The 19,804-nt window shown below is 39.9% G+C and overlaps 2 protein-coding genes across 3 annotated transcripts; one reads left to right on the plus strand and one right to left on the minus strand.

Annotated features, from left to right (window-relative positions):
- Positions 1-14: 14 nt before the first annotated feature.
- LOC135545868 (sorting nexin-12-like) lies at positions 15-6,747 on the minus strand. 2 transcript variants are annotated; one of them, XM_064973818.1, is made up of 5 exons: positions 6,344-6,747; positions 4,817-4,912; positions 4,566-4,690; positions 4,309-4,399; positions 15-1,275 (listed from the first exon to the last, which is right to left on the minus strand). In XM_064973818.1, exons 1-5 carry the CDS (start codon positions 6,506-6,508, stop codon positions 1,264-1,266), a joined length of 489 nt encoding a protein of 162 aa, XP_064829890.1. In that variant the 5' UTR covers positions 6,509-6,747; the 3' UTR covers positions 15-1,263. The 2 variants fall into 2 exon arrangements, with proteins under 2 accessions (XP_064829890.1, XP_064829889.1); XM_064973817.1 differs by having other exon boundaries at positions 15-1,278.
- A 1,053-nt stretch (positions 6,748-7,800) lies between these two features.
- Positions 7,801-19,407, plus strand: LOC135545863 (forkhead box protein O4-like). Its single transcript, XM_064973810.1, has 3 exons — positions 7,801-10,410; positions 11,035-12,501; positions 12,590-19,407. The coding sequence occupies exons 1-2, from the start codon at positions 9,979-9,981 to the stop codon at positions 12,469-12,471; spliced, it is 1,869 nt and encodes a 622-aa protein (XP_064829882.1). The 5' UTR covers positions 7,801-9,978; the 3' UTR covers positions 12,472-12,501; positions 12,590-19,407.
- The last annotated feature ends 397 nt before the right edge of the window (positions 19,408-19,804 follow it).

A 19,804-nucleotide genomic window follows, 5' to 3' on the forward strand; every position in this document is an offset into this window, starting at 1 on the left:
ACAACCACCGTTGATAGATTTTCAGTGGTTTAATAAACTAACAGTACATTGTGGTCAACAAATTTAAATCAGAAAAAAGCCTTTATGTATTTTAATGGTCAAAAACACATGAACATAAAACACCAATGAAATGGTTGGCAACTAGCCATCAGTTTAGTTGAGGTGAGGCCGAGGATGTTTCAGGAAACATATCACAATGAAGCAGAAACTGTTTTTGGTGCTTGATTACAGACATTTCCGGCTGCATGAGCCTCAACCCACACATTAAACAGAAGCACCTAAATACCGAATAATATTTCCTTCTAAGACAACCCTGTATCTGCGAGTGTAAGCAAAATAAGTATCCTGCTGGACATTCTTGTTATTGATTGAGCTTTATTTGACCAGGTAAGTTGATATCAAATATTCTCATTTACAACAACATACAATAGTGTTGCAGTAGAGGAGAGAGGTTGGAAATGATTGTAACCACGGTGGCGAGAATCTTGGTTGGGAGTTTTCCCAACACATGGGGTTAAGATCCCTACTATTACATCAAGTGCAATGAGTCTGATGACCATTGAGGTGGTACGAATGAATATTTGTCCCCAAGACTTGATCCTGATACTTGGCAATTTTTTCTATTACACTATGGAATCATTCCTCTATCAAGATTCGTAAATAAGTTGTCAAGTAATGTAAAAATAATCTTAATGGAAAGTAATAGAATGCTTTTTGTTGGTGAGTCAGGTTGGCCAGGTTTCCCTTCGGAGATCGATCTCTGAGAAACTGGTTGCTCAGGGGAAAGTATTTTTGTCAGACTGTCATTTTCACATGAGAAATGTACACAATTATATTTCACCAAGCAGAATTCATGAGTTAGGAAGCCAACTTGTGTTACTAAAACAATATTTTCTCATTCCAAAAATTAAGTGTTATAATTATTACCAACGCCTACTTACTTAATAAGCCTCAAGTTTAACTCCAGAAAAATCATGTTTCACAAAGGTAACTTACTAACTCAACCGTTTTATAAATTCACCTTCCCCACCCTCAGGCTTCTGCTACAAGTTAAATGCTCTGCATGTGAATACCCCCAGAGCTTCCCCAGACCAACTACAAATAAGATATGTATATATGTACACAGTATTTACAGAGAGTTCCGGCAGATGCAGTTGTCTAGGAGGATGGGCCACCTATGGAAGAGACAGCGTGGGCTCTAGTGATAAAGCCAAACAGCCAGGGGGTGTAGGGTTGAGTAGATAGGCTGAGTAGACATCATTTTCATCTCTGGGGCTGCTATAGAAAGGAAAACAAATCACAGGTATTCATGGACTTATTAGCATCTGAGGATTAGTGTTGCCAGTCTCACTACACTTATGTAGACCAAGACTTTAAAGTCTAAACAAAAGGCATATAGACCTTTACTGTTCTACAATGTCTACAACATAGTTACTACTATCAAAAAAAGGGTAAGAGTGTGTAGGTTAGTTCTAGGCTCTGATACAATAGCTAGGTTAATGGAATCTTCCTTTAAAAAAATCATGTTTTTATATGATCTCAAGGGTATGTTCCATTATAGCTAAAGAATAGGTTTGAAATCAAGACTTCCTTTTCATCACAATTGAAAAACTGGTCAATGATTGAGGCATTGTGTTAACAGTGTCAGCATACAGCATCCGACAGATTTTAGAGTGCTGGAGATGAGAGCATTTTGATGTAAACTGGTAATTCAAATCTTAAATGCATGTAATCTGTCATTAAAAAACAATAGCAAGGTCTAGCCATACATTCATATAATGTATGTTAGATACCGCTCTCTAGGTCTCAGTTACTGCCGCCATGAAAGCCTGCATGACTGGTTTAAAGGGACATTCCAAAAATGATGAACTTCATATTCCTACTCATAAATTGATTAAAATCACATGACGCATACCGATGATGTCATCAGAAACACTTACTTTTTTTAACTACAAAAAAAGTGTATAATTTTCAAATATGTTGCGGTGCTGTAGATATAAAATATAAAGTTGAACAGTGACATTTCCCTTTAAGCCAAAAGGGGAAGTAATGTATTTTACTAAAGATGAACTGTAAATATTACCCCATGCATGCATGCAACCATATCATGGCAACAGTTACACTTACTCAAGGAAATTTTAAAAAGGAATAAGTGATTGATTGAAAAAGAGGGAAGCGAAGCGATATGAGCGTAAATGCATTAATGTATTATTGGTAACCCGCTAAACCAAATCTGAATTGACACACACAAAAGCGGTTGGAAAATGATCACAATTGTATTAATATGAATAAAAAGCATAACTAAACTTACTTTATTCACACCTAAAAAAAAGAAAAGGGAGGGGGGGGGAGGGGGAGACATTGTAAGACACAAAAACCTCTGATACTGTTCTCTGTATGTTCAGGTTCCTTAAACCACTGTAAAATGTAATCTGACATTACAGACCATAATCCTTTTGTCCCCTTGCTAAGCTATAGCTTCTTAATTTACACATTTAAAATTATGAGAAACAGTCATCACCAGTCAGGTTTCCATCCAATTGGCTACAGATTCTCATGCAAATATTCTAAAATCTGCATAAAAACAACACACATCCCACCAGAGATGCGTTTATCATATTGACCTGTTGCGGATAAAAAGCTGTGCGTGATGAAGGAGTGCACATAAAGATGACTTCCTGTTAAATTCCCATGTAAAAAAAATACAAGTTGAATGGGTTTCCATCGCTTTTTCAACTCTACTGGTGGTTTTGTAAAATAAAAGTTGCATTTTACAGCAAATGTGCCGACTCTGGTCTTGGCACGTGTGCTCTAACCAACACCTTGCAGATACAGCGTGGGTAGGCTACTTATATTATTATGGATAAGACTGAAATTTGTATTTGTCAAACGGCAGCCAAGCATTGATCATCACGTCACCAGAATAAGACTCTGTATTTATCTGAAAGGAGCATCAAGCTCATCACCGTGCACTTTCAGCTCCCGGTGAAGTGCATCATAACTTATTTCACCTGTAGCCTAATGAACTGCAAGCTTTCCGAGTCGTAGTGGGAGGACCACACAACATAGCATCGGGTGACTCCAAGATGGTTATTAGAAAGGCGTTTCCGCCGCCATTTCTCACATCATTAATTTTACCAATACAAAAAGAGCCCACGTTGTCTAGTGTATTTTGTTTTGTAGATATTTGGACATTTTCCAGACAAATTTGCCGTTTCCATCAGCCCTGATATTTTCATCTGACATGTACTTCACTCACGTAAAAATGTTGGATGGAAATCTGTTAGACACATTTACACAATAAATATGCATTTAGGTTATACAAAGTTATCTTATATAATTTCACCCGATTATGCTTCTTGTAAGCACAAAATTAGTGTACTAGGTAAGTCAAGACTTGATAGCAGAGGTCATATTGTGTGTTATATATAATTTAGTGTACAAATAAAATGCTATTCCCTTGCTGGGAGAGATAGATGGAAACCGCTAGGTACAGCCAGCACACCCCACCCCTCTCCAACACAGCCACCCTGTCGGCTAGCGCAAGTTAGCTGTATCTGTGCCAAAACGCAGGTATTTTTCATCCTTTAGCTTGTTCTCCTTTTTTTGTCAGCACTTTTATTTCCCTGACTAATAAAAACATGTTCTCTCATGCTGCAGCTTGTCTCTCTGCATAGAGTATATCCAAAATTAGGAACACCTTCCTAATATTGAGTCCCCCCCGCTCTCAGAACAGCCTCAATTTGTCGGGGCATGGACTCTACAAGGTGTCGAAAGCGTTCCACAGGGATGCTGGCCCATGGTGACTCCAATGCTTTCCACAGTCAAGATGGCTGGAAGTCCTTTGGGTGGTGGACCATTCTTGATACACACGGGAAACTGTTGAGCGTGGAAATACCCAACAGTGTTGCATCTGGCACCTAACACTACACCCCATTCAAAAAAGCACTGAAATATTTTGTCTTGCCCATTCACCCTCTGAATGGCACACATACACAATCCATAACTCAATTGTCTCTAGGCTTAAAAATCATTATTTACCCGTCTCCTCCCCTTCATCTACACTGATTGAAGTGGATTTAACAAGTGACATCAATAAGGGGTCATAGCTTTCACCTGGTCAGTTTATGTAATGGAAAGAGCAGGTGTTCTTAATGTTTTATATACTCAGTGTATAATAAGCACTATGTTTGGAACATTAAATCGCAATAAATATCAGCACCTAAGAATCGTGATATCATATCGTGAGGTCCCTGGCAATTCTCTTCCCTAGATGGCAACTCAACCCTGCCCATCCTACTGGCGTACTTTTCCAGGAATGTAGTTCCGGTCAATGGACTCATCCTGAAGGAACATGTGAAGACAGCGCTCATTCTGGGCCAGGGGATGACCTGCGAGTCTGGTGATAGTGGAGAAAGAAGTAGGTTTCAGGTAATTAGCAATCATAATTGCTTATTAGTGGAGTCAAAAGGCAGATTGCTGAGAGTTAATTTGACAATGCATTGAAATGGAGACAGCCATACAGAGAGAGAGAGAGAAATACCATTGGCAGAAACATTACACACCTGTTGATAAACTGTTCCAAGCCTACCCTCCGCTCCTCAATGAAGGAGTCCTCAAAGATGCCCTCATCTCCTCGGAAGGGCAGCTGTCTCTTCAAAGCTTTGCCAGGGAGAGGGGGCACCACAATCTGTAGAAAGGGCACCCCTTATCAGTAAATAAGTTACTTAGAAACAAACACAGGAATTCAACAAAATAAATTGCCATTATACTGGTGAGACATACAGGCAATTAGTTATGCAGTGTGAGAGCCTACCTTACTGTCTCTCTCCAGCTCATTCTTCAGCCACTCAAAATCACTGTACCTTCTTCGCACAACAGAGTCCTTAAGTTTGAAGATGGGAAGGTTTGTCTGCACGTGATAACAATTATATTAATCACTACATTAAAATTACAGAAATACAGATTGGGGGCATTTCCAGTGACATGGTGAGACTTCAGTACTTACACCCTTCATAAATGAATAACTTCATCAGCATCTTGTCTCACTCTGTGAACACCACTTTTCAATTGTGAAACTGGCGTGGTGTATTTAGTGATAGTGGATGGTTCATAATACAACCCCATATTTTGGGAGTAGGGAAACCCAGAGGAGTGTCCATGAGATTGTTGCATTAAAACATTTTTTTTTTTAATTGTACCTTTATTTAACTAGGCAAGTCATTTTTACCCTGTCGGCTCAGGGATTCGTGTACCTTTTGGTTACTAGTCCAACGCTCTAACCACTAGGCTACTTACCGCCCCATGCAGTGTGAGAGCCAGGTAATTAGGTGAGGTCTTTAGTAGTATGGGTATACACTGGCCAACTTATGTCTATCCCTCAGCCCATATATTCATGACATGTTTATCATTTGAGTCAGCTGTGCAGTGTTAGGGCAAAAAACGAAAAGGTGCACAGATTTTTAGGAAATGCTGGCCTAGTGTCTGTGGGTTTTCACTTCTCCCTTGAACTTGATGACTTAAGGTCACTAATTAGGAAGGAACTCCCATCGCCTGGTTGTATAGGTCTTAATTGAAGTGAAAAACCCAGACACTAGGCCCTCCATGGAATGAGGTTGACAACCCTGCTAGACAGACAGGTTGTCTCCCACAATGTACCAATGTTGAAGCATGCTCTAGGATTTGAGACGAGCTCATGTTCAAACACCTTTCTTTCTATACAATGAAGGTTTAACACCCCAGTGGCAGTCTGCTCATCTCATAACACCCCTCATAGCCTGGTTTCTTCCTAGGTGCTGGCCTTTCTAGGGAGGTTTTCCTAGCCACTGTGCTTCTACACCTGCATTGCTTGCTGTTTGGGGTTTTAGGCTGGGTGTTTCACTTTGTGACATCAGCTGATGTAAGAAGTGCTTTATAAATACATGTGATTGATAACCACAGTACTAACTGTCCCAATATTCTTTAATATCGAGCCTGGGGATTCCAAGGGTGTGCAGGGTTTTCTTCTGGGTTGGAGAAAAAGCCTGCACATCCTACATAATTGAATAAACAAGCTAGCTATAGCCTAACATACTGACTAGCAAAGGCTACCTGCAGAAACACTATCTAACCTGACAACCTTTCACATGCTGGCTATGTAATGTTTGTGGTAGCCATATTAGTAACGACTGCATGAGGAAATTATTATTTAACATGACAAAGTGAAAGGCTAAGCATTTGAAAAGCAAAAAGTCGAGTCTCTCCAAAAACACGTCCCAACCCATGTTCCCACACCATACTTGCGTCACCTACACTAGGCCCCGCCAAAATCACCGGCCTCGATTTCAATACTGGCGCTCCTCACCTGCATTCTCACTTCATAAGTGGTAAATCGGTTCCGACCGACTCCAATAGTTTGTGGGTCATAAACGTCGATTTCAAGAAAATTGCTTGGAGGGCCATACGCATCTGTAAGATCCTGCGGTTTAGAGTTTAATCGGCGAGTGTCTGCAACCGTGGGATCCGACATTTTCGGTTTCTGCTGCTAATCTCAAGTCGATAAACTGGGATCGTCACTAGTTAACACAACCACAAAGTCATAATTATGGATAAACTCCGCCCATTTCTAAAATTGATCTTCTTAAAATCTGATTTTCAAGCACACTGTTAACATTATGCCTAACCTTAAATTAAGACCAAAATGCTAATTTGTTTGTAGCCAATTTAGACTGTCTCTTTGGAATCTGACTTTGTAGCTGTGTTATGTAGTGGAAAGACAGAAATTGGGTCGTTCTTGTATGGCCAAGTCATAAACCCCGCCTATTTATACAATTGATCTGAAAATTTGATTTTAAACCTAACATTTTAGTCACTTATCAGACGCTCTTGTCAAGAGCGATTTACAGGAGGAATTCGGGTTAAGTGCCTTGCTGAAGAGTACATTGACAGAATTTTCACCTAGTTTTGGCTGTGGAATCTGACTTTGTGGCTTTGGAATCGGACTTTGTGGCTATAGAAGCTAGTGGAAAGGCAAACTGGTGGTGAAGGTTCTTGTTCCGCAGCCAATCAAAGCAGAGCAAACGCATTTATCGTGGTTTATTTTGACCAATAGCAGAGAATGAAACAATTGTGCCAAAATTAAACTAGTGTGAAACAATAATCATGCTGACAAAATGGGATTTGAAAGTTTTACAAATCTACAGAACGGCTTATACTATTGCAAAAAAAGTATACGTTTCCAGAATAAAGATTTAAAGTAAATCAGACCAGATGTATATGTTTGCTGTAGATAGATCTATCTCTACTGTATAGCCTTTTATTCTGTTTACATCACGCGCTGCATTCGCCAAAGGGTTATTCGGCCAACCACTCAACAAAGTTCTACTGTAAAATACACTGGGAATTGTAGTTCTTGTGCACACTCAGATTATTGTTAAAATAAACACACCATGAGATTTAGGCTGATCTTCAAAACGTCGTTAAATTAACAAATATTGTATTTCTATGCACTTCTATGTTGGCACTGATATTCTTAAAAAATGCTATCATACTGAAATTAATCTTCTTCACAGATCGTCCGAGACACACAAATAATTATTTTTGAATGTAACTGTACAACAATGCCAACCTTAAAGTAACCTGTCGACAACCTACTTTTTAAAGACCATGCACTGTACACCGACACACCGGGACTATTGCTGAAAGTTTGCATGTCAAATGAAAGAGGGATGCATGTACTTCAACACGAGATTGGGGCTGAATAGATCTGTAGTCTAAACCTAGAAGTCTGCGCTACTACTTGGTCAACTGAAATCTGATTTACAATAACTCACGGGTAACTTTCCAGTTTTGGCTTAGGTGGTGCTTACACTTTATGAAGTGATGCATAATCATGATTTTCAGCGCCGAAGTACCTCTTTTAGCTCGCCAGTCGTTCGTTGTTTATTCTTGTGCTTTGAATCGTCACTTGACTGACTGCATTTCCCAGCAATCCACAACACGCAAGCGCAGTACACGTTGTCTGGCAGTGGTAAACAGACGTCAGAAGGGAGTCTTCGCCTCAAGTCAAAACAAAACAAAAAAAATAGATACGATGACTGAATATTTTGACATCCATAATGGGCACAAGTCGAGCAAAACTATCTACTGAAAGGGGCAAATTCCAAAGGAAGGTACTGAAGGCATTTTCCGACTTTTGAAAGGATTTTAAACTCCGAAATAACTGGAGTTAGCCAACTAGCTAGGTGGCTATTACGCTATTTCCACAACTACGTTTGGTGTGTTGAGAGTGCAGCCGATGTGTAAGAGAGTAAACTTCAAGAAACCGTGGATTCCGAACCGTGCTTTAACGTATCCAGGGGACGAGGACTGACTCAAGTTAGGCACATTCTGAAGGTTTGTGCCCGCGTGAGCATCGTGTGCTGCCGCTCCTCGGTGTAGAGAAACATGGCAGATGGCGACACGCGCTTGTCCACAATGTGGAGGAGAGTGCAAACCTGAATCAGAAAACCACGGACTTTCTGATCTATTGTTTTCCTCAAATTCTTGTTACAGACCATCATGATCATACTGTTCAGTAAGGTTTTGCTGTCAACATTTATTTTTGTCGGTCGACTTAAATTACTAAACTAGCCAAGTAATAATGCTGTAGCGGAAAGAAACGACATCCAGCATAACATTACTGTATTTACTTATTTTCAGCAGTAAACGTGGCATTGGTTAGATAATCAAATATAGCATAGTTTTTACTTGAAATATTGATCATCTTATTGCTATAGCTCCATGAATCCACAAAGTGACATTGTTTCACAGGTATGAGTGACGGCTAGGTGTATTGTGCATTTTGTTATCAATTAGTTGTTTACATATATATATCACAATTAGAATTGTAAGAATTTAAGCTTTTTTTATCGGCTCCAGTATTCTATTGGAGCGTGAGGTTATTTCTACGTGCGAAGGAGCGAGACAGCACGTTGTTTACAAGGGCAGACCGAGGCATCGTTAAATTTAGCTAGTTGACCATTTGTAACGAACGCTCTTTTGTGACAGTGACCAACTGTAATCCTAATTTGTGAGCTATTTTCAAGTATATGTTCTTGAGGGCGACTCTATTTTAATTTTATTTTAACTCAAAGGGCAATTGGGAAGACACAATAAATAAACATTTCAATTTATAGTGTTGTGATAGTTATAATTGTATAGCTACTTTCCCTTTAATGAGCTCACCTTTTCACAAACTTCGCATAGATTTACATTGTCTCCAACAAACTACCAAAACTAAACTGAGAAGTTTTTTAATTTGATATATATATATATACACCCCACAGCAACGTTTTACCATAACACGTTATGTGGGCCATCAATTGCATTGTATTCTGATTGCAATCCAGATGTTTTGGTGAGCATTCCTCCCTGAGTTCCCTTTGTTCTTTTATACAAACAAAGGAACCCTCATCACAGCCTTTCTTTGCTCAGTGTAAATAGGAAGGTTTATAATAGTTACTATTAAGGAGATTATTTGGGTCCCCTAATCTCCAATCTCAGGATTAACAGATGCTATATTGGTGTATCCAGATTGTGTCTTTCTTCTACGAGTCCCCTTAATAGAGGATGGAAAATTGCATTTTTTTGTACGATAGTTTAAGTTTATACTGAACTTTTGGTTATACAATAATTTTATTAGACAATCTAGTTTGAACATAGACTCATCAGATAATAATAATAATAATAACAAGCATTTCGCTACACCGGCAATAACACCTGCTAAATATGTGTTAGTGACCAATAACATTTGATTTAATAGGCCTACATTTTGGTTTGCCTGTTACAAACACGTGTTGACAAACCTCCCCAGATTATATATTTGTTTTATTTTTATTTAGAGATTCTTCAGTCTGACTTATTTATTTTGGCGTTTTATATTTTAAGTATTTTTTCTTAGTAGTCAACATTTAGAATAGTTCAGAAGTAAAGCAAATCTTTTTTGGAAAATCTCTTACAATGGAGGATTCAAAGGTACCCAAGATTGACCCAGATTTTGAGCCGCAAAGCAGACCTCGGTCGTGCACATGGCCGCTCCCCAGACCCGACATCTCAGCTGTTAAACCGGAGGGGGCAGACGGACCTGAATCCGCTGCGGGAACCCCGCCCGCCGACGAGGATAAGCAAGAGCAACAGCAAATCGTATGTGAGCCTGAGAAAGTTGTGGTCTCAGAGGGAGGAGTTGTAGCCGGAGTGGGTGGAGCCACGCCCCGAAAGGGATCATCCCGGCGCAATGCATGGGGGAACCATTCCTACGCGGACCTGATTAGCCAGGCTATTGAGAACGCTCCAGAGAAGCGCTTAACCTTGGCACAGATATATGACTGGATGGTGAAAACCGTGCCTTACTTCAAAGATAAAGGAGATAGCAACAGCTCAGCAGGGTGGAAGGTAAAAAGAAAATGATTTTTACTATAATGCACTTCATTATTGTTATACACATTGTTATAACTATGTTATATAGACCCATTTGATGTGATCACATGATACATTATTACACTGCATTAGTTAGAGAATAATATAAGTAATTACTTGAAATCTATGGTCATCATAATGGAAAAATTGATGTAATAGATGTATCACTAGCCACTTTAAACAATGCCACTTCATATAATGTTTACATAACCTACATTACTCATCTCATATGTATATACTGCACTCTATACCATCCACTGCATCTTGCCTATGCCGTTTTATACCATCACTATTTCATATATTTGTTTTATGTATATATACTTATTCATTCCTTTACACTTGTGTGTGTATAAGGTAATTGTTGTGAAATTGTTAGGTTAGATTACTCGTTGGATATTACTGCATTGTCTGAACTAGAAGCACAAGTATTTGGCTACACTCGCATTGACATCTGCTAGCCATGTGTATGTGGCAAATATATATATATATATATATATATATATATATATTTTTTGATCAAATGAAGTTGAATAATTTCCTAAGTTACAAGGCGCCAATGTTAAACAAAACCCTTTTTCTTTTCCCTTCCCGATACCTCAGAATTCAATTCGCCACAATTTATCACTCCATAACAAGTTCCTGAGAGTTCACAATGAGTCCACAGGCAAAAGTTCCTGGTGGATGCTCAATCCAGAGGGGGGCAAGACTGGGAAAGCCCCCCGGCGCCGTGCTGCCTCCATGGACAACAGCAGCAAACTGTTAAAGAGCCGGATGCGGGCCAAGCAGACCAAGAAGGCAGCAGCAGGCTTGGGCGGGACCACCGGGGGAGACGGCGATGGCGTCGCAGACAGTCCCAACTCCTCCCAGCAGTTCCCCAAATGGGGGGTGAACAGCGGCAGCCCCTCATCCCGCGGTAGCCTAGACGATCCTGACATGTGGACCAGCTTCCGTCCACGCACCAGCTCCAACGCCAGCACCCTGAGTGGCCGGCTGTCCCCCATTGGTCCCGGCCAGGAGGATGAGGATGACCTGCCTGAGGAAGGTCTACTGGGCTACTCCACGGGCAACCTGCCGCCAACCCTCACCGAGACACTCATGGAGGAGCTGGACCTGATCGATGGCCTGACGCTGATGACAGAGCAGCAAGGAAGGGCTAGTCCCAGCACGGCCCCCATGGTGCCCCCCACCCCTCTGCCCTCCGCTTCCACCTTGCATCCCCGGGGGTCCGGGTTCCCCACATTCCGTCAGCTGCAGCCACCCAACCTCTCCCAGGCCACCAACCAGATTGGGGGACAGTCCTCAGGCACACAATCTGGCAACAATAACAACTCCAAACCCTCAAACTATGGCAACTCCCTCTTCAACCCTATGCCTACCCCCGGCTCCCATGGGACTGGTCACTATGGCACGCATGTAGGCTCCAGCTTGGAGGCATTGCTCACTTCGGACTCCCCGCCTCCCAGTGATGTCATGATGACCCAGGTGGATCCGCTGATGCCCAGTCCGGGTGGAGTGGGGATGATGGGCATGGGGGGGCCCATGGTGGGAGGGCAGGCCAAGCCCAACCAGCTGTTGCTGGGGAAGGGGCTTGAGCCCAACACTGTGGCACCCATGGGGATGCAATCTCAACTCCAGTCCCAGCTCCAGCAGCAGCACTCTCAGCTGGGCATGAGCCTGTCAGGCATGGCCCAGGACTCTCCACAGTTCTCCGGCCTCAAAGCCCAGCATGCACAGCTGCCAGGTATGGGGCTTCACCACGGAGGGGGCCTCTCCGCCAATGCAGGAGGAGGTCTGCCAGGGATGGGCCAGTTCGGTACGCCGAGCTGCTTCCTGCCCAGTCAAGACCGCTTGCCCACCGACTTGGATATCGAGATGTTCACAGAGAACTTGGACTGTGACGTTGACTACATCATCAACAGCGACCTCATGGATGGAGAGGGCATCGATTTCAACTTTGACCCCATAATCCAGGGAGGGCAAAGCTACTCCGGCCCTGCGACCACACAGAGCTCCGCCCACAACTGGGTACCCAGCTAACTTCCCAGCAACCCTTGCAGTGTTATCCAGGTACGCTGAAATTATACTTTCAGGTTCTAACTATACCCTTGTTTCCCTCTCATCTTCACTCACTACCTGTATCTTTTGGTTTGTGCAGGAGATTAATCAAGAACATCATGAAGTCAACATTTGTCTTTGACTCTTTGTTGCGGGTAAGGATATCAATCACACAAAAACTCAACGACACTCACAACAAAGATCACACCTGGTGCATTCCCATTCCTCGTCTCCCTATTGGCTGAAGATCCGAAGCAATTTTTTTAACCTTTGCGTTTGTACTTTTGAGTTTTCTTTGGATTTAAGGACGAAACAAGACCTCAGACATCCATGTCACGTGCCAATACAAGTGGATGGTCAGGAGATCCACCATACATGATACACCCCCCCACAGACACCCTAGTAACACTTGCAACTTTTGGGGAGTTTGCCGTATGTATTTTCTTGGAGTGTTTTTGAGAGAAGTATGACAGAATTTATTTAGAGTAAAAAGGCAAAACACAACAAACAACTCTAAACTACTTGGAGTTAATATAACAATGAATATTATTACGATACCAAAGTAGTTTAAGGATTGATATGGTACACCTCATTGATGTCTTTGATATTGAAGGTAAAATGGACGGGGCACACAGGAAAACATGGCCAGTTTTCGTATAAATTGTAGGTGGTAAACGATTACCGACCACCACCAACTTAGACATAAAATGAAGATGCTGCATCTGTATATATGGAGGGAATGTGGTTCAAACACAAAAACACTCCTCTGTACCTTCCCCAATGAAAATATTGAGAAGTTGCAGCTGGACTATGGACGGGTTGGTTGTGTGGCAACAAAACCAACGGGCAAAACAGAAAGGGCTGCAGCTGCGTGGGCCCAGGCCCATCCAATCAGATTGAGCAAAAAAATAAATGATAGTAATCGTCTTTTTACCTAAACATGCAAACACCATTAGATAGAATTCATAGCAAGCAGTTTTAGTTCAGTTTTGTTGATGACTAATTAACCCTCATTAACTGGTCAACAAATGGTTACATTTTTCCCAAACAGTACAATGACATGACCAACAGAAAATATCCTACTATGCATGCATACAAGGAACGGACATGTTTCATTGTGAACTTAATGGAAACATGCAACAACAGCAAGCCTATCGTCTTACAGTCAAAAGGCTATAATGTCTATTATTGAACGTTCAACTCCTGTAATGAAGCAGTTAATAAAACCTCCATTTCAAACATTTGCCAAAATGCAATTCGTGGGAAAACACCATTCTAAACAGCACACCTAATGCAAATGGTTCCATATGTGACAGATATGAAACTTAGAATGATGGGGAATCTAATAGCAACAACTAAGATGGTTTGCTAATATGACTACGATTGTGTTTTTAAGTTCTGGACAACGAAAGAAAGATATGAAAACCAATAGAGCAGTAGAAAATGATGGTTAATGGCATGAGGAAATCTTTATAAAATAATATTTTCCTCCATGTTTCTATGGTTGGATTTTGGCAAGACTACTTTGAAGCAAGGTAAGACATGCCTCGTTATTTAAAGTAAAGTAAAACGATCAGGTTTCAAACAATTATGCTGCCTCAAGCTCACATTGTAAAGTGGTGGGTGACACGCTGATAGCCTGCCTACCGTTGACTATAGCATATGCACTCAAATGGCGAATGGGAGGTGCACTTGAATTATGAGTTGAATTTGAGAAATAAAAATTGATATTTTTAGCTGTGGCCATCAAAACAGTTAACACGCAATGACTGGGCTTATAAAATAATATTTCACTCTAGTACCAGCTTTTTGAGGAGCTACTCTCGCGCTGTCTGACAGGTGGTAGGCTATTCTGCTCCTCAAACTAGACTCTGTATGCTGTGCTTGTGATAACTAAGATGCATGATGACTAACAAAAATACACACACCAATTTAATTTCACAAAATTATGCAAATTAACCTATAGACCGGTAAGCATGACTGGTCAAATGTATTTTCGGCGGCTAACCTATTAACCGTTAACATCCCTACAAGAAGTGCACTGGAATAACATTCAGATGAACTGGAATGACATTCACTCTCATGGGATGGGTGGCCAAAAATAACTAACTGAAAGCCACACTCCCAATAATCCATGAATATGACCGCATTGAGGCATATGTCACTGTGCTTCTATGACTATATGCACTATATAAATGCACCATACCACTGCCTACTTTGTTCATTTCGCAAACAAGACTGCTCATAATCCAGTGCCTTTATCACAGTCAATACACGTATATGAGTTTTAAAAATGCTAATTTTTCTCTCTGCCTCATGACAAAATAAATAGAATTGACGTAAATTAGGGGGGAACCAATTCATTTCTGGCTGCACTACTGCATGGATGGCTTAGATTGTTGACAACATGTAAACTATATTTAATCTCCAAATGTTTATTGAAAACATAAATACATTTGCACAATGAGCGCTTGTCTCATAGATCGTTAAAGTTGTTGATTAGCTAGCTCATTTTAGCCATATTAGCATTGACATGAAATCAGTCAAAACACATTAAAACAAGACACGGTATCAAGAACAAGATAAAACTAGCTGAAATGAGCCACCTACGATTCCCCACATGGCGGCAACTTGTCATTGTTACTAGCCATCTGACCATTCAGAATCGTAACAAAGCTCAGCTTCTGGCCCCATTGTGCGTCATTTTCATGACGTCAGCCAACCTGTATGACGTGGGCAAAGTGTGAAGATGTTAAAGGTCATTGGATGAGACTGAGTTAAGGATGCACAATTTGACATTGGACTCTGCAGGTTGACCAAACTTAGTTGAGCGTTTGGTCGCTTGATGGTACGAAACATGTGCTTTTTGTTTCTTTTTCATTGAAGAGACTGGAGCTACAAGGTAACTAGGAGTTATTTCATTGGTAATTCAGTAATTGAACAGTGCGGGGTATGTGATTAGGGCCGGGGGACGACACCAGTATCGCAATACTCCTTAGTATCGTGGCAAGGAAATAAAACACAAAGCAGATAGAACTTCTTTATCAAAACTATCATTATGTTGTCATCCAGGGTCACATGTATTTATTTTCCAAGCTAAAGCACACAACATTTTACATACAGCAGGTTTTTAAAGGACCAACAAGTTGGTCTGCTTCGTGTTTTTATTTTTGCCATAGAAGAAATATTGCGACACTGCTATCGTCCCGGCCACAAATGTGATATGCATTCACAGTTTGGCATTCGTGACTCTGCTCAGTGTGTGCTAAAGAGCAGGGTGGAAATAACTTTGGGGGAGTATTTTTTTTCTCTCCTGATGTGCAATTTCACCAACAATATGAAGAAATGTGAATTGTGAACTTTTTACAGGGGGCATTCAAAGGTAATTTTATTTGCCAACAATTGATTTGGTTGGCCAAGTGTTATATCATTGAAAGCAGTATTCCTCCACTGCTGTATGGGCCACTTTAAGGTTTTACATGTTGTGTTTCAAGGCACTTGGGAGTATTCCTGTCAGGTGGCAAGCATACTCAAATGGCAAAAGAAGAGCCGAAATCCAAGTTAGGTTGAATCATTTCATAAGAGGAGGAAGGTTGTATACGTGCTATGCACATAGACATGACATGCTATGCAGATCAATCAGGAGAACTAAAAATAAGTCTTGAAGTAAATTAAGATCTCCTTCTGAAGGGTTTTGCTATTTTAATGTTTTCCTTAAATGTTATATCGCTTTAAGTAAGGGAAACCGGGGCTTCATGTGGGAATAATTTCTCACTAATTACACTTTGTTATACATTACTAACCGTTTTTTTAAATGAAATTAATACAATGTGTGAAGTAAAAAAAAAGACATATATTTGACTAGTTTAATATACAATTTAAATGGAGGTTATAAGTGAAATATTAACAGATATTAATATATTAATAATCAGAAGAAGAAAAAAAAATAATTGGAAAAACTATTTCAAAGATCATTTTTAACAGTAATTTTCTATATATTCTTTTATTTTTGTAAAAGATGAGATGCATGTAGTTTTTATACATAACCAAAGGAACACTAAGAATTGCATGGCAGATAAGGGGGTGCTTGGGACAATGTATATCAGTGCAGATAAGCTTTGCAAGTGGAGCCTGTTCAAAGACCTGTCATTTTAACAAATGACAAGGCAGGTGAGGTGAGGCAAAGTGCATCCGTGGACCAGTATAACTTGATTTTTCAAATTGACTTGCCACTTATTTAGTTCATTTGACTTGACTATTGTGAAATTTAAATCCAAATAAAAACCTCACATGGAATTTACACAATGGAGGACATTTTGCTTTCAGCAGTGATCTCTCAGGGTCATTCAAAAAATAATAACAATGGAAACATCTTCGTTAAGGGGGTAATCGGATAATCATCAGAATAACAACATTTAAGGTGAATTTCTTTGTTAAAATAGAAGACTGGAAACCAACAGCCCCTCATGTTCTGCTGTTTTCTTGAGTATGGCATCCTTGACACAAGTGTCTTGGATTCAAGCCACTTTCAATTTATCACTTTAAAATAGAAATTCTAATTTTACTGTCAGACGGAAGTACACAAGATATCTTTGGTCGTATATCATAATAATAGTCTCGTTCGAGGTTGTTAAACTGCCAATATTGAACACTAGAACATGTTACTCAATAGCAAGATGCACCATGTAATTTTCCACGTTTTTTTCTTTCCTTTTGAAGATGTGTTTTGTGTTAGGCGGAAGTTTGTATTTAATTCTTTGTTCATGTCAGAAAAAAGGTTTTCGTTTATTGTAAAGTTTTTTTTGTGTTGACCAGTTTTTCATCTGAAATGCATCCCAGATGGAGTTTTACATGATTGTTAATAATGTCACTGTAACCATGTGAATACATTAGCTTTTAATTTTTATAAAGCACCCTTTTCTCACAAAGATTTTCCTATTGATCAGTGCTAGTTGTCATTTATGTCACATTAAGATGGCCATAATGTAATGGGTGCATATTTAGATCACTTTAGGGCCTTGAATCATTTGTATGCATCACCAAGATCTTGAGTGAGTATAAAGGTATTTTTAGTTTACTAGGCAAGTCAGTTAAGAACAAATTCTTCTTTTCAATGACAGCCTAGGAACAGTGGGTTAACTGCCTGTTCAGGGGCAGAACGACAGAGATCAGGGATTCGAACTTGCAACCTTTCGATTACTAGTCCAACACTCTAACCACTAGGCTACCCTGCCGCCCCATTGACTAGTTAAAGGTCCAATGCAGCCATTTACAATTAAGTACCTTACTGTGATTATTTTTTTTCCAATGAAAACAGTAAAAAATGTACAAAAAAATAAACAAAAATAGCTTCTTAGCAAAGAGCAATTTCTCAAGCAAGAATTTTGCTAGGACCATCTGTGAGTGGTGGGGAGGGGAAAACTAGCTGTTATTGGCAGAGTTTGGAACTCTCTTTCTTATTGGTGTATACTAATGTCACCAGGCAGGCCAAAACCCCATCCCACCAAGAGGCAGTGATTCAAATATTTTCAAACAGCTTTTACACTGAAAGGGTATATCACAACCTCATAGTGTAGAAATATTTATAAAACATTGGACTAGTAACCGGAAGGTTGCAAGTTCAAACCACCCGAGCTGACAAGGTACAAATCTGTCGTTCTGTCCCTGAACAGGCAGTTAACCCACTGTTCCTAGGCCGTCATTGAAAAGAAGAATTTGTTCTTAACTGACTTGCCTAGTTAAAGGTAAAATAAATAAAATAAAAAAACACAGGAAATCAAGTTATTTACTGCACTGGGCCTTTAAAGAAACAAACCTTTATTATTGTTTTTGTTATATATATATATATATAGTGATCCCCAAACTTTGTCACTTAAATAGATTTGAAATAAAAGTGAATACCGTGTAGTTTGAGGTATTTTAATAAGCATGTATGAAAGTCCCATTGATAAACAGAAAATCATTTTGGTTGCTGTGATGGATTCCGCAGTGATACTCAAGTCAATGATGGCATAATGGGTGGACTGGCAGCCATTGTGAGTGTACACATAGGAGCCATGCATGAAGTAAATCAATATGTGCTGTAATTTGTTGATTCAACTTAACTGACATTAGAAAAAATACATTCCATTGCATGAGCCACATCAGTGAAAATCATTTGAATGAACATTCTACATTTCCATGGAAAATATTGCGTCACAATACCAGGCAGCCGTTGTGAGTGTACCAATGTCAAATTGCCAGGGTTAGAAGTTCCAAGCCCATTCTATTTCTATGGTCATACTATTAACATTATTGGCTGGGTCTTTGAGAGATGTCCTCTCCTTATGCATCTTAGGGTGGGTGTGAGTGTTTGATAGGAGTGACCGAATGAAAGGGAATGTGTCATTGTTGGACAGTGGTGTAACTGTTTTAAGTGTTGACTGAACGTGTGATGGCCGTGTTTAAAAGCAGTGTATAGGGGACATCCTTCCCAAAGGCTGTATTTGCTGGGTCCTTGACCTTGAATAATCTGCTGGAGTATCCCCCACTGTCAACTACAATTGTGGTCTTTTGACTTTTTATCCCCTAGTCCCAGTAACATTTCCTTTCTTAATATTTTTCTTCAATACTAATACTTTCTCATGATAAAAGTAGAAAGGGAGTTAGTAATCTCCTTTATTTTTTTTAATGGCCCCACTTTGATAATACAGTATTTTAGTATGTGGACAGTAAATATTTTTGTTTGGTTTTTAGAAGGGGTGGGGGTTATCAGAGGGGTTGATGAGTTGTGCCTAGCCAATATGTGTTAATTACTTTATTTTGATAGTTTTTGTCTTATTTCTTTCTCAATCTTACTTTACATATTGTAAAGTCAGCCAAAGACGGCATTGGAAACAGTTCTGGAAAGTGGAAATAAACGTAATCTGTTTAACCATATTAGCCGAATCGTTCTTTATTTTATTGGTTCACCAGTATTCACATTTATATTGTTCATAAACTTCATGATATCAACGAATATAACAGTGGGATGTTTTTCACGTTTTAAAGGTCCAATACAGCCATTTTTATCTCAATATCAAATATTTTCTGCGTAACAATTAAGGTTACTGTGACTGTTTGAAAATGGTTACAAAGAAACAAAAATAGCTTCTTAGCAAAAAGCAATTTCTCAAGAAAGAATGTTGCTTGGACTGTCTGGGAGTGGTTTGAGTGGGGAGGGGAAAACTGAAAACTATCTGTTATTGGAACGCTCTTATTGGTCTACTCCCAGATTAGCATTTTACTGCACTGTTAGGCGCTAGTAATGCAAGCATTTCACTGCACCCGCTATAAC

Source organism: Oncorhynchus masou, chromosome 9, assembly GCF_036934945.1.
Source record: "Oncorhynchus masou masou isolate Uvic2021 chromosome 9, UVic_Omas_1.1, whole genome shotgun sequence".
Lineage (NCBI taxonomy): Eukaryota > Metazoa > Chordata > Actinopteri > Salmoniformes > Salmonidae > Oncorhynchus > Oncorhynchus masou.

Coding starts and splice junctions, on each gene's coding strand:
- LOC135545868 (XM_064973817.1), bottom strand. CDS start 6,508: ATGTCGGATCCCACGGTTGCAGACACTCGCCGATTAAACTCTAAACCG. Junction 4,691..4,816: donor AGCTGGAGAGAGACAGTAAG/GTAGGCTCTCAC, acceptor CCCTTTCTACAG/ATTGTGGTGCCCCCTCTCCC. Junction 4,400..4,565: donor TTGGAACAGTTTATCAACAG/GTGTGTAATGTT, acceptor CACTATCACCAG/ACTCGCAGGTCATCCCCTGG.
- LOC135545863 (XM_064973810.1), top strand. CDS start 9,979: ATGGAGGATTCAAAGGTACCCAAGATTGACCCAGATTTTGAGCCGCAA. Junction 10,411..11,034: donor ACAGCTCAGCAGGGTGGAAG/GTAAAAAGAAAA, acceptor CCGATACCTCAG/AATTCAATTCGCCACAATTT.